The sequence below is a fragment of the Lytechinus pictus genome, chromosome 7, assembly GCF_037042905.1.
Source record: "Lytechinus pictus isolate F3 Inbred chromosome 7, Lp3.0, whole genome shotgun sequence".
NCBI classification, from domain to species: Eukaryota; Metazoa; Echinodermata; class Echinoidea; order Temnopleuroida; family Toxopneustidae; genus Lytechinus; species Lytechinus pictus.
The window spans coordinates 24824462-24839673 of NC_087251.1; the positions used below are offsets into that span (position 1 = coordinate 24824462).

General features: G+C 37.8%; 1 protein-coding gene across 1 annotated transcript; it reads right to left on the reverse strand.

Moving 5' to 3' along the window:
• Positions 1-680: 680 nt before the first annotated feature.
• Positions 681-14439, reverse strand: LOC129264698 (uncharacterized). The gene is made up of 5 exons (XM_064102301.1): positions 13317-14439; positions 12595-12861; positions 11064-11165; positions 6024-6236; positions 681-4626 (listed from the first exon to the last, which is right to left on the reverse strand). The coding sequence occupies exons 1-5, from the start codon at positions 14371-14373 to the stop codon at positions 4298-4300; spliced, it is 1968 nt and encodes a 655-aa protein (XP_063958371.1). The 5' UTR covers positions 14374-14439; the 3' UTR covers positions 681-4297.
• Positions 14440-15212: the final 773 nt, after the last annotated feature.

The window sequence follows — 15212 nt, forward strand, 5'->3', positions numbered from 1 at the left end:
ACAATTGCCGGTTATAAGCCATTGATTAAATGCTGTATGCATTAGACACATGGTCGAATTCTTTCAGGCAGCATTGTGCAGTCTAATCTATCCAGTCATTCATCATTCACTTGTAATAACCAGACATTTGTTAAAGCTAAATATCCAATTTCATTTTTCATCCAATGAAGAGTATAAATTTTCTGTTTTAGTTAGGAATACAGTTACCACCATAACATAAAGCTACTTTACAACTGACTCCTTTGCCCAATACAATCTTTCTGCTTTACTCCTAGATTGTTACCTTTGAGAGCAAAATAATCATGGATGGCAAGTTGTATGCAACTGGGCTCCAGACTGCAAGAAACACATTTGGGATATCCACACTCGGTTCAAAAGTGTTCAAACTTTCTATTCATGTCCACATTGAACTTGCTACACCTGGAGTGAGTGTGTGAACAAGGTGTAATCGAGTTGGCTTCAATTTGTGTCATTCACTTACAGACTCAATCAATCCTCTAATCTCAGTCACTTTGGCAGAAAAGTTTGGTTTACAACTACTGCTCCATCTCTTACTCAAATACTCTACTTCTTGAAAATTTGCCAAGAGTAAAGTGTTGTAAAACAGGCACTTGTGTCACTAATTACAAAGCTTGAATTAATTTTATACTACCAATAAGAATGACAGAACACAATGACCATTCTCTGGTATGAGTAACAATCATGTAGAGATATACTCAATTGATGATTTCTATCATTGCATATAATTGACTAAGTATGCCTTTACAGGCATCTACTATAAGAATAAGACTAAAATCTAGATTTTAGAATGTAAATCAAATATAATGAAAATTCAAGGTATTGTAACATAACTACCTCATGGCCGGTAGAAGGCCGGGCCTTGATTTTTTTTTAAATTATAGTTGATATATATTCTATTGTTAGAGCCGGTGTATAGCAACATAGCCTTCAGGCTAAACTTCAGCCTAGTACGAGTTGGCCTATGAATTAGCCTATACACAAGAGACAAGCCTATGCACACAATTACTAGAGCCTGTGCATAGCGACATAGTTATATAGCCTATACAGATAGCCTAGCGACATAGTTATATAGCCTATACAGATAGCCTACACGTTATCCTACGAATTAGCCTACACACCTGAGGTATAGCTTATATGTGCTCACGGATGGCCAAGGGGTAGCATTTTGTTCCAGGGTCATAGTGGGGACAAGTGCCAGGGTACCACCTGGTCAGAAAGCTGTGCTTCCATATCACACTACCGGGGTATCAACTGGGTCAGGTCCCGCCATCATAAAACCATCGGACAATGGTGAACTGCTATGCAAGGGGATTTTGGTTACACGTGTAGTAGTAGAGACTAAAGAAACAACCGTACCCATCTGAGTTTTCAACTCAGGAACCAAGTCATGTAGGATACGCACTTGCGGCCACACAGAGGTACCCTGGTAGGCCATCTCTCGCCAATTAGGAAGGCATATTTAGAGGAATCGGCAGACAATGCTCTACCATCAGATGTTAATCATGCAGTCCCTGAACATCACACAGATCTCTCCAAAAGGAGTAAGGAGGTACCATAGATTTCCACCAAAGGAGCAAGAAGAGATCGACGGTCCGATCCAGGGTATGCTTGCCAATGACAGCACAGAGCGTTCTGATAGTCCTTGGTCATTAAATGTTGTACTTGTGAAGAAAAAAGAGGGGTCAGAGAGATTTTGCATTGCCAGATAAGTCATCCCTCTTATCAATGACTCGCTTGATACATTTAGAGGCGCAAGATGGTTTTCCACTCTGGACCTGGCCTCAGGATACTGGCAGGAGGAGCTGGACGAGAAAGAACAAAGGAAGCAACAGAGAAAAAAATGCTCGACCAACATAGCAGAGATGCTAGTGGAAAGTGAAGACAAAAGAAATTGATATCACAGGAGATTCCATGCAAATGGGTCCCAATGATATGATGGAAGAGGGTGAAGGAGTAGAAAATCAGAACTGGGTTCTGTGAGACCGCCTAAGAGGCAGAACGCAACCCTGGCAGAGCCCTGTTATGTACAGTACGTTTCATATCAAGATATTATAAAGTCCATTGCAAATATCAACAAGGCTTGTTGATAATTGGTTTCTCTACTTTCATTCTACCATCCAAATGTAATATATGTACCAGCACTTCAAAAGTAAATTCTACTTAAAATCTGAATTCATAATTAATCGCAGAGAATTTCTTTTAAAAATCATACCATAAGGATAAGACCTCTGTGTGAAAATTTTTATATGAAAAGTAAATAACAGATCATAGGTTATCTAAAGATAAATAAATATTTTTGTAATAATAATATTTCTTGCTGAAAATGGGATGGTTTTGCTCAAATATAGAAAAGAAATTGCATTTTCCATACCTATGAGAGGGTTTTAAACAGTGAAAAGTGATAGGAAAATGTTCATGAAAACAAGCTTGAAAAGGTCATAATACAGATTCCTTTCTCCAAAGTCAATGAGGTTTGAGCCTGTAAGACGAAGCTTTACCGACTCATCATACAGTTGATTTGTATGTTTGATTGCACATTCAATTCAATTCATATCAGAGAAAGACATTGGACACAGCTCACTACATGATTGCATCTGGTATACATTCTTTGATAAAATGCTATTAAATATTCTGCAATTGGTTTTCATATTTCCTTCATAAAGAAATGAAAATTGCATCTACCTCTTTTTGAAGTCAATCAAAGAATTGCAAACCTGCTACACATACAGAAATTCTAAATATAGGCATAGAATAGAACTCTTCCGGTTGTGTATCAAATTAGAAACTCGAGCCTTCAATCTCATATATATATTTGGTTCATTGCATAATTGTATGTGTTCTTAATAATTGGTATAAATGATAATGCACTGTATTTTACAGTCAGAAGAATATATACATGATTTTCTGTAGCATGAAATCATTAAATTCACTTTCAAATTCTATATTGGCTTGCAATCAAAATAATGTTCTCGTCACAGCATCTATACATGATCCTATGAGTTTTCAAAGTAAAAAGGTACTTTAATTGGGTATTAAAATCATGAATGCATGAACACAGACCTAAAAATTGCCATACTTTTTCATTAATTGCACAAGTATTATGATATAATGCATGGCCTTGGGATGGAATCAGATATTGATGTTGATGACCTGGAGAATATGTACCTCATCATGAGGGCCAGAACTTGGTAAACCTCAGTGACTAATAACATACTCTGCCAACTTCACTGGTGTGAACATGGCTCCAGTCATTCCATATCTCAGAATATCATGGACATTTTTCATTTATATTTCAGCCAATTCATTGAAGCATGGTTCATAGGTTCCTATCAATCAAACTGATATCACAAGAACAGGAAGTAATCGGGTGTGGTTGACATTACGTGATCCATATGACACACATTTTAAGAGTCTCACAAAAAATGATAGATATAGTGAACACTAAACATTTTGAACAGTCAAGTTAATGCATGTATTTCATCTATTGCACATTCATCTTCACCAACTCCAAATCATCTTATTTTTACATATACTTGTAAAAGCATTTTGAAGATTGGCCTGAATCTTCAATCCAATATCAAATTGGCTACCTGATCAAGGTTTGCTTGAAGAGTAAACAGTGAGTTCTAACCCCTCTCACTTTAACACACACTTTTATGCAATATATGTACCTTTTTTATATCAACAAGAATATACTTGTTTATACCCCTCACAATATTTCATGCCTTGGTCGGACCATCCTGTTTCAACCTCAAAGCAACAATCTACATCAAATCCAAGTCTCTAAATATTACCATACATTGACTGGTACAACTGCTGCTTTACTGACACAAAAGCAGTCCCTACCAAAACCTTGCATGACCCTCTTCAAGTGCTCTCAATTTGGACACTGAAACTTTGATGGCAAGAATCCCTGGATATCCTAATCTTTCCAAAATGACCATACAGTAGTCTGATTGCTGGTAAGATCATTTGTTGCCACACTTTGATAGGGCCAGTCCTCCTGGCTATACTGACAAAACCAACTTACAAATCCTACCAGGTTTAAGTGACCACACTTTACTGTTGGTCCAATCATAGCTTCATGGAAACCAATTCACTCCCTCTTAAACTTGACATCCAACTCATTGCTTCCGTATTGGTGAAATTTTGATACGATCAGCCTCGCTGTCCACATCAGCAAAGACCACCGGCAAGTTCCTACCCTGTGGACTCCACTCTTTCCGCTTCATTGAAACCATATTGGTACCTTACAATTCTTGAATCTAGCACCTCTTCAGATTGCCAGTTTATCAAGAGCAGCTGTCAGAGACAAGATGGAGATGAACCCAAGCTTGAGCTCTTCCTTCAGGTTCTTATGAAAGAACTCTGGAGCCCTGGCAAGCTGTTTGCGCATCTGGACCAGCTGTTCTCCATTCAGATTGTTGAGGGTAGAATGCAGTCTGTGGATGTTGTTGGACTCCAGCCACACTCCGACCTGTTCCTTGCTCCACTTGGAGATGATGCTACTCATAGAGCCCTTGCTGTAAGACTTGGCAGGAAGAACAGGAGCCTCTGGGCGGGGTGGAGGTGATGTGGTGATCATGGATTTCTGCGGTTCTATTCCTGGATTGAATATAATTAATGATATTTGTTAATATGACGCTGGGGAGGTATTCAAATAGTATAATTTAAAGCAATGTTATACCAGTACGTATATTGATCAATTCAATCAAACATTATAGAAATACTTCAAAGGTACCCTTGCCAACATGCAAACAGTTAAAGGTAAATGCCAGTTGTGGTAACGATATTAAAATGAGTTTGTACAAAATCCAATGAAATGACCACCAAAGTGTCTGTTTGTATAAATAAAACATATGTGCCAAAGAATTCTGGAAGAAATTGTGTAATTGCTGAGAAATCAGCAAATAAGCACAAGATTCGGGTCAATTAAGCGTCGGGCCGACATTCAAGGCAATAATAATACACTGTCCCACGTGCGCTTATCTGTGTTGGTGATCTTCAGTGTGAACATTTTTCAGCGTAGATTTCAAGATTTCACAAAGTTCAGTTTATGTAACTGTACCAGATCTAGATCCTCGATTATATACTGACAATTAAGCCTGGTTTACAGACTTTCTCATGAAATCAGTGTACTGCAACTACTGGCATTTCTCTTTAAAGTAAGCCATCCCATATTAGTTGGAGGAAAAATAAGCCAGTAATCATTTCTCAATCTAGAGTGGTAAATTAAATAAATTCATGTATATTTCTAAATGTAATCTTGCACTTATTTGCAAATGACATTTAAGGATACTTGCTTATATTCATCCCATCTCCAGAGGTAAGAGCCCGGGGGGGGGGGCATTCAGTATTTTTTTACACTTAAATTTCCATTCCAAGGCATAGCATTTTTATCTCATTGAGTTAAAGAACGAAGAAAGCTGCTCCAAAGCATAGCATTTTCTTTATATCGAGAAAAAAGAAGAAAGAAATCCGTTCCAAAGCTTCGCAAATTTTTTGTTACGCCGTTCCGGCCGCATTGATCCGCTACAATGAGCTGCAATTTTGGTGAAAAGCAGCCGTAGAGCGCTGTCCAACCATCGCCTCTGCGCAAGCGCACCCGGCGCCCGTGCCACCAGGTTAGCTGCATGCACGTATGCCCATTCCATAGGGATGCATACGCACTCACACGCAGGCGACCCGTTCCAAGAACCCCCGTTTTCACACACATTTGTAGTTCCGAAGCACTTTCCGAGGACCCTCCTTTTTACAATAAGCCCGCTCCAAAGCCCCAGTTTTTGTCTCGCATGTGGCACATACCTACCACTTTTTTGGTAGAGTACCCCACCCCCCCCGCCCCCGGGGGTAAGAGACTCATACAAGTACATTAACCCCCTCCCCAAATCGGAATGTAAAGTTTTCAATACGTTATTAGTCATACACACCATGGCATTTATAGTATATTCCAAAATAAAGACCAAAGTTTGGAAAAAGAGAACAAGGTTTTGCATGCTCACCATTTTGCCTGACTGATACTTTCTTGGGCACCTTCCCTCTGTCTCCTATCTCCTTGATGAGTGCCGGGAATGATCCTGGGATGACCTCATTGGAATACATCTTGTAATACAGAAGGGTCCCCACCAAAGCACCAAGCCAGCCTTCTCCCTCGTAACCTTCTTCCAACTGCAGAGGAATGATGGGCTTCTTCAGTTTGTAGGCGTAGGTCGCTTCTGTATAAGGGAATGTGAGGGGATTACAGAATGAGAAACAGAGAAATACATGTAGCAAGGAAACAATGGTTTTGATGATGTCATGACTCATTAAGTTTTAAGAGGAAGGAGGCTGGGATCAGGGTTCTTCTGGAATCTAACTCAAATGGTCCTGCTTTATAGATCCCCTAATCCCCGGCATGGAATCTGCTATGCTTAAAGGATGTCAACAGAACTAAATGATTACCAGATAGAAAGAAGGTGTGTAATATGTCGCACTTTAAAAATCAGAATGAAAAAACAAAAAAGAAAATGGAAAAAAAAACAATGGAACAAACACACATTGAAATCTCTCCGCTTGAATAATTGAATACAGAAACAGTTCTTAGGAAAAACAGGAAAGTTTTAACAGTTTGTATAAAAAGGATAAGAGATATCTATAGATAAATGAAAAATAACTTTCCCTCATATATAATAGATTTATTATAAAATCAATAGTCTTATATCCAAGAATGCTTGAGTATATTCAATACTTGTTATGATGATAATGATGGTGACGAAATAAAACGGTAATCAACAAACTAAATAAATACATACAAAAACTCTTCATTTAAAGGACATATTTACTTTTGATGGAAAAAAATGCACATACACTTTTCAAGCTTGGATACATATTTTTATAAATTCATTATATTTCAAACTTTGCAGTGGGATTTTAAGGTTAGCCAAATCTTAATCCTACAGCTAGAGGGATCATTTACCCTTGAAATAGGATGCCATAATTAAACTGTCATTACCCAAAGAACAAGCTAAATTGGAGAGTACAATTCTATCCCTTTAAACATAATCAATAGCATGTGGCACCTCCTTTGCTCTGCATTAATCTACTTTGATATGACATGACTTCCTGTGTGAGTCAAATCTGAAATTTACCATGGCATGTTGCTAACGCTTCGCTGACAACCATGAAACAACCACCCTCTAGACAATCAAGGCCTGCTCCTCTTACTCATTAGTTAACCCCCAAATATCCCAGTCACAACACAAAAGGCAGTTCCACAATGTTAACAATAAATGCTCTCATTCTGACAGGCAAATTTTTTTTTTCAAGAACTATGTTTTTGTCTTATAAAAGTATCTAAGATTCCTATTGGTGTATGACATAGTCTTATATAACTTCCTTGGAGGCAATCGAAGGGCAACAGGGTTGAATTACAGAAGTGTAGTTGCCTACTTTCCTGTCCTAATTGTTTCAAAGGTCAATTAGCATGTTGAAGTAGGCTAGGGTTTGAGGTCTACAGCAAACTATTATGCTCCCAGGAAATTCAAGAAATTAAGCCAAACTTGCATTTACAAATCAAATCACAAATTAAATTCACATTTATAGGCTGCCTGCGTGGGCAGGCTTTGCTGGGAACAGCATGTGTGGATGAAAATATGAGAGGTTCCTTGAAATTGAAAAAAATGAGGTCTATTATACTTGACACAGTTATTCTGTAACAGCTATATTGAAAGATAAGTACTTAAGTAGCAAACATTTTTCTGTAGCAGCAATTATTCTATAATCATATGAAGACTTCATAAAGGGAACATTATTCTGAATAAATAGATATAGAAGATTTAAAACACAAGAATGAAAATAAACCACTAAGGTCTAATTGACTCAGATTTCCTGTTTAAATGAAAACACATCCACCCCAAAAATGTGAAGCAATAAGAGGTAGCAGCCCTGACAGGTACAATATACATCCATGTTTGAGTGAATTATGCAGTTACCCCTTAATTTTGCAAAATTTGTCACAGGAAATTAATGTCGGTCCAACATACACGTTGCTGAGTAATTGGATAGTCACCTTATCTGGAGAAAAAATCCTTTTATTAGATGCCTTATGTTACTCTTTCATTAAGTTTTTAATTGATTTATAATCAAACAAAGGTCTTTCAGTTGAACTAAATGCTAATGGGTTTAAGTAATTTGCAAACACACAAAACTGAAAAAAAAGAAAAAAGAAAGGAACAATGAAAGAAAGAAAATTGGTGTCATGAAAAAATAGCTCAATAATGAGAAATGGCCACTGGGTAACGAACACATTGACTCCATTCGAAAGATTTAGGAGCAGTGAACGAGAACGGCGTGGCAGTCGTCTGATCATTCGAGTCAACGTCATCGTCTGCCCTTGTTCACAACACAGATGCAAATTTCAGATTTCACTTGACTTGTACGTGTACGTACGTCTACGTGAAACAGCGTGATAACCAGCAGGTCATAACACGCTGCCCGACCCGGAAGATCGCCCGGCGACCCGGTCGGGTGATGCGAAGGTGCAACTTGTGAACACTTGCTCTTTCACTTGCTTTGATTCATTTTTACGCGAGATAGGATATATATCGATATATATTTTGGAGATCAGAAAGCAATTTCAAATATGATAAACATAATGCATCTTACAACTTACATTAATTTTGTGAAAAGTCACAGAAAACTGTTTTTAAAAGGGAAAGGTTGATCTTCATGCTGAGCTTGAGCGGTAAAAATGGATGTGGCGAGGTTCTCAATTCTGGAAGTGGATAAGGGTGAGGACCTGACGCATGTGGCAGGCCAAAAAATGACGTCATCTCATACCAGTTGTCTATGTGGACTTGTGTTTCTAAAACTGCTCAATCTAGGTGGAGACTGCAGTTTTATCTTTGCTATAAGGCTAAATGATCCGTCTCATGCAGCAAGACCACAACGGTGGGTTCACCTACTGCCTTTAATATACCCTTTTTGTTTTGCTTTAGTCACTGTTTTCTATTTTATGACAAATGTCCGGTGGCAGGTTTTTGTAGTGTAACAACAAAAACAAAATCTTTCTGAGATAAAACAAGAATGCCAAAACAAGCGGTCTTGAAGGCATGACTCGTCTTTCAATCTGAGGGATGTAAGTTCCACTCCAAGCCATGGCGTGTTTTCCATCAGCGAGAAATGTACCCACATTGTTCTGATCTCAACCGATGTAAGGTCAATGGGTACCTGGTAGGAATTTATTCCTTGAAACACAACGCGTGTAACAGCTCCTCTGCTAAAGCCAGGGTAATTATATGCTGAATTACTGTAGACTGCTTAGAGACTTCTTTAATATAAAGTAAGTGTTGAGCGCTAAATAGCAAGTATAATCATTATTATTAATCAAGATGCATTTATTTAGCAGTAAAAAAATTAAGAAAGCAAGGACATTAGACCATCTTGGCATTAGATTAAATGACAATTGGCCCAAGTGATGGTTGAATCAAACGGCACTTTGGCAAACTGATCGTAGACCAAGTTGGTTTAACCATGATAATGTCGATCTGAAAATTACCGGTATACCATCTGCTAGCAGCCCAAGTGAATACAAACAAGGCATGACAACATTTTTTTAAATTTTTCTTTTAGTGGCATAACAAGTTGTTTCTTATACAGTGTATGTTATGTGACACTTATCAAACACATCAAGTATCAAATATAATTGTCTTAACATACAGTAAGGATAAACTCATGACAACATAGATGGTTTTGCAGGCAGGCAACAGATATATATATAAAGCTGTTCGTAAGTTAAGATTGACTTTAAGAAGACTGGCGATCCTTTCTTGTGATATGATATTCACCATTAAATGTTCATTGGTGATTAAATAGCATGTGCGAAAGGTTCACCAGTCCTTCTTAGAGTCGCTCTTAACTTACGAACAAGCTTTATGAAACACCCTCCTGCCTATGCAGTGATTTTTTAAGGCTTCATATCTCAATGACTTTTTAAAAGTTTCATATATCTCAATGACTTTTTAAAGCAGGGGTTCTCAAACTTTTTCTTTGAAGGGCCAGATGAGACTCGAATTAAACCTGAAAGGGCCAGGGTACGTGAAGTGGATACTTAGAAAAAAAAATCTGCGCGAAGACACTTGCAGCCGGGGTCCTAGAAGCTCTCTGGTGCAATCTGGCCCTTATTTTGGAAGAATTTAATCCAACAAATTTATAACAGTTTCATATGGAACACAGGCAAAATTAGAAAAGATTTCAAATACAGCGAGAGTAGTACTTTGTTAAAAGGAATGTAGATTGTACCTATGTCAATTTTAACACATACCTTGAACTGAAGAGACAGATAATGTTTTGTAGTAGGCCTATCAATATTTTTTTAGTCAAAGTAGATTGGCCAACACATGGCCTTGTGCTCGATTGCGGCAAAATGAATGCATGCTTGTCTGTCCATTCTTCATAAGAAAATCCGCAGAACTGAACCAGCAATTAAGTTTACGTTTTAACCAAATTGATCGCGTGTTGGAATGTGTGCGCACGTGTTTTCAAATGCAACGTGTTATCTGACGTTTGACGTGAAACTACTTTTTTCAATGTAGTGCCGCCTGGTAATTTATAAGAAAGTAGAACAGACAGAAAAAACTCCACTAAACTTTGTTTAAAAGTCAAATTAATTTGACTGCCATTATTTTCATTACAGTTTCATGGATACACAATGTAATCATATTGAGCTATGTTTCATATTGTGACTTAAAAGTGATTAAAACAGCAGAATCTCGCAGGCCGGGATAGAGAAGCTCCGCGGGCCGTAGTTTGAGAACCCCAGTTTTAAAGGCTTCAAATCTCAATGACTTTTTATAGATTCATATCTCAATGACTTTATTAAGGCTTTTTTATCTCAATGACTTTATTAAGGCTTCATATTTCAATTACTTAATTATTAAGTCTTCATATCTCAACGATTCTGTATACAAAATGTCACTGAGCTTTGTTGAAAACATCTATACATGTATCTATAAAGGATGTCACCAAATGGGTCAGGTTACCCATACCAAAGTGATAAAGCTTACCTGTGCGCCCATTATGACTCTCAAAATACTTCTGAGTCATACACACCAGAACAAGAGCAGACCTCTCCACGGCTTGAGCCATCGCACCCAAGATGTCTCCAGCTATATCAAACAATGAATATTCATGATTAAAACAACAAAGTACTGTAATTACAGGATCTTGATTAACAGTAAATGAACAATACTTTTCTTTCCCTCTTGAAAAAGAATAATAATCATGTTAAAAAGTATATTCCCCCATATTCAGGACTAGCATTTAAAAATGAAATCTAGAAAATGTATTCAATATTAGAAGTTCTGTGATCTGTATAATCCTATAATTTTTTTTATTTTTCATTTTACCTCCACTCTCTGATTTTCATCAGATTATGACAAAAGTTATAGGCATGTTTATCTTCCTAGTTTATTCTGACATGTTGTCATTTTACTGGACTACCAGTCAAAATGGTTACTTCATGTTGTCATTTAAACAGCATTTAGGGTAAAGACTTCTTGACATCTTGGATTCATTAACAGACATCTTCTAAATTCATTCTAATCAGTAAATATAGTGTATCTCTAAAACTAAGACAACACTCATCAGCTTGTTACTCCACCTCTACTAGGGAGATAATCTTGACTTCACATATTGCTTAATCCATCAGCAGCCAAGTGAAAGAAGTTAATCCTCCAACGCTAATCAGCAAAAACAAACAGGCTATAACACGAATATCCTACAGATACTGATTGAGGGTGTCCATGTTGTTCAGAATCCCATTATGAATGACCAACCAGATCTCATCGTTTAAGGATATGGATTGGTTCTTGGATCATGTTGTGGTTTGGGGAGATATGTTAGACTAATTAGAGTGTGATATGGCAAATGGACCAAAAAAAGGGGGGGGGTAGACAGGAGTGGGGAGAGAAGGAAGATGATGGAGAGAGAGGAGGAAAGGGAGGGGCAGACATATAGAGAAAGAGAGTGGGAGATGGAGAAAAGGAGGTGTGTGGTACAAAGAGGGGTCACAATGAGTGGGGGGGGGGGGGCTAGGTCCTATAGATACATCTCAATATTGTAAGGCTCAGAGGAACAGAGCTTTAAAAGAGATTAAAAATAAGGAGTGACAGGGAAAATGAAAATTATGAGATGGAGAGAGGCGGTGTGAGTGAACAAGAATTCCTTCACACTAAAATTTCATCTTTATTTTAAATTCATCTCATTAAAAATAGACCACTGAGACGGTCGATGGTCATTCCTGGCAAAGCCATGTAACTGCATCATCCGAATATGCCTTATTCCATATGAATATAAAATATAGCCACGGAGACTGCAATAAAACTCTCCATGCAAAAAAAAAAAAAAAAAAAAAAGATCGGCCACTGGACTGGTCAATGATTTTATTATTACGATTTCTGTTTATAGATGAATAGCTATTCTCTAAAATTAAGAAGAAAGGTGTTGATTGCAAAATGTATATTAGGACTAAAATTACAACCTTTTAACAGTTGAGAAAACCCCAACCAGTATGGTTACTTTCTTCCTAAAACTTACCCATCTTATCAATATCCATCCATACGTTGAATCCAGCTTTTTGTAGTAGATCCCTGACTTCTATCATTCTCTGCTGACTGTCCCATTGGTAGCTGATCATGATGTGTGGAGACTCACTACTGATGGAAATGGTAGAGGATGACAAGGATCTCTCAGATTTGTCATTGTGTACACCAAGAGGAACCTTAGTGTCGTAAATCTCCCATAATGCACCAGTACATGCATCCCTGATGGCTGCGTTCTCACTGTTCTTCAAGAACATTAGAGCTGTCAAAGAGGAATAAAAGGAAACATACATTTTTATGCTGATAAAAAAAAAAGAATTCAAGTGAATTAAAAGAGTACCTATGGTGATACTGCAGCAATACCACACACAGCTTTTGTAACTGTTCTTATATTAAAAAACATTATGTGTTTTTTTTTTAGTAAGTGAATGTTGGTATCATGATATAACAAGTTTATACTCCTGCCATGACAACAAGGGAATAGCCAATCTACAACCAAAGTAGTAAATGGGCATCCTTTGGGAAATTTATTTATTGATTTATTTGAAATATCAAGGAATGCCAGGTCTGAAACCAGAGGTGCATTATGTACACATTTATTTTGAACACCACTTCGTATTGGCACATACAGAATAGAAATGTAGTGACAAGTACATGAGTAAATATCATTCTCACTCTCCAAGGCACATGTTTGTAAGAATGACAAAACATACATACACTTAATTATCTGCTGATCCTGTCTTATCTTTTCCTTGTTCTCATCCACAAAAGCCAGTTGCCAAATAGCAGCAGCTGCAGTCTCTTTCTCTTCATCTGTGCATTTCTCTGCCAGCATCTTGCCAATCAATGTCAACCCATCAAGCTCAACAATCAATTTCTTGTTCTCGTCATTGATTGCTAACTGATTCAAGCCCTGTAGGGTTTCACAGGCACTGAAGCCATACTTTTTGGTCACATGATTCTTGTACGTCAGAGCCTCTTCGATCATCTTCAGCATGAATTTCATGCATGCATCGTTCGTTTGCAGCTTCTCTACTTCGGATTTCTTGGCAACGTATGCAAGAATTATGAAAGCCTTTGCCCGAACAATAAGGTATGATGATGTTGATAACTCCTGCAGGTTTTCTATGGCACCATAACAACGAGCACAGTTCTTGAACTTTCTCCTACAACAGTTATGCAAGATTCCCAGAATTCCTTTAACGACATAACGTTTTCCATCATCGTTCAAACGATCAACACTCAATTCAGGATCCTTTAGCCCTTCAATTAATAAGTCTAAGCATTTCAATTTACCAAATTCAGTACAGACTTTATCTGAACAATCTGTAAAGTTCCAATAACTCCCCAGCATTCTCTTGAGATTGGTGAGTGCTTGTTTGGCTTTGGTAACAGGTTCATCAATATACATCTGATAACTATTAAGGTCATTCCACATCCTGGGAAATATCTCCACAAATCCTAAAGAGAGTAGATGATCTGCCAGCAAGACTCGATTAGACTTTGGTTTCAGGGTACTGGCCTTTCGAAGGTTATCATAGATCTTGAAGCAGTCCTCTGTAGCGTAGTCATCGCTGCTCTGCAGATACTCCATATTTTCAGAAGTCTCCTGCATCCACCTCTCAAACTTCTCTTTTGCTGCAGAAGCAAGATCCTCCTCTAGGTCCGTCTTCCCTCTATCTGGTGCTGTTTTCTCCAACTCTGCTGGCATATCTATCTGATCCACGCCTCTCACCTTCCGACCCTTCTTCTGACTACTCATCACAGTGCCCATGGTGCAGCTGTAGATGGCACTTCCTGGTTGAGTTTTTTTTGTTTGGCACACTCAAGCTTCCAGAGACCCTGCACGATTGGGGGAGGGGGAGACAAACGGAGATTAGAAATTAAGGTGGATGTACGGATATCAAATACATGGGATATCTGACTCATTTTGAGGAAAGGTCACTAGGTTGACATATGCTTGGATCTACTCTGTGACTTGACTGACCAGTCACGCAACAATACAAGTTACTTGCATTTGTTGACACCCTGTGCATCTCAAGGCTTGGCAAGTTGCCCCAAACAAGGGCAATGTTTTTTTTTTCTTCATATATCAAATATAAATTTCATCTACAGAAAGACAGTGATGCCATAATTTTGTCATGCAGGTGGAAGAGTTCTTCCTTTGTAAACAAAAAGAAGCATTATTATTTGACCACAAAAGTATGTTATTTCTTTACAGCACTTCATTCCGACATCAGAAGAATTATGGCGTTGCGAGCTGGCTTTTCATATATTAAGTTGATTTGAATGATAATGTGTAGATATGGCCTATATATATCAATCATTTCAAACACAAAATGTAACATGCAGTTCATGCAAACAAGAAAGACTTTGTGATGAAATGTCACTTGAAAAATGAAATATTATTTTGATCTCCATCCAATTCGTATAACCATTGAGAACCTGCCAAAAGCAATTTCCAAGTTGTGTTTGCATGCTAGTTTATACCGATACCTACTTTCGGCCTAAAATGTTGCTTTATCTTAATTCCCCTTGGTATAACACAGTATACAAGAATGCAAACCGGCTTTCCTCTCGTCCTCTTGTGGAGAAAATCAGTGTAACAGTAAT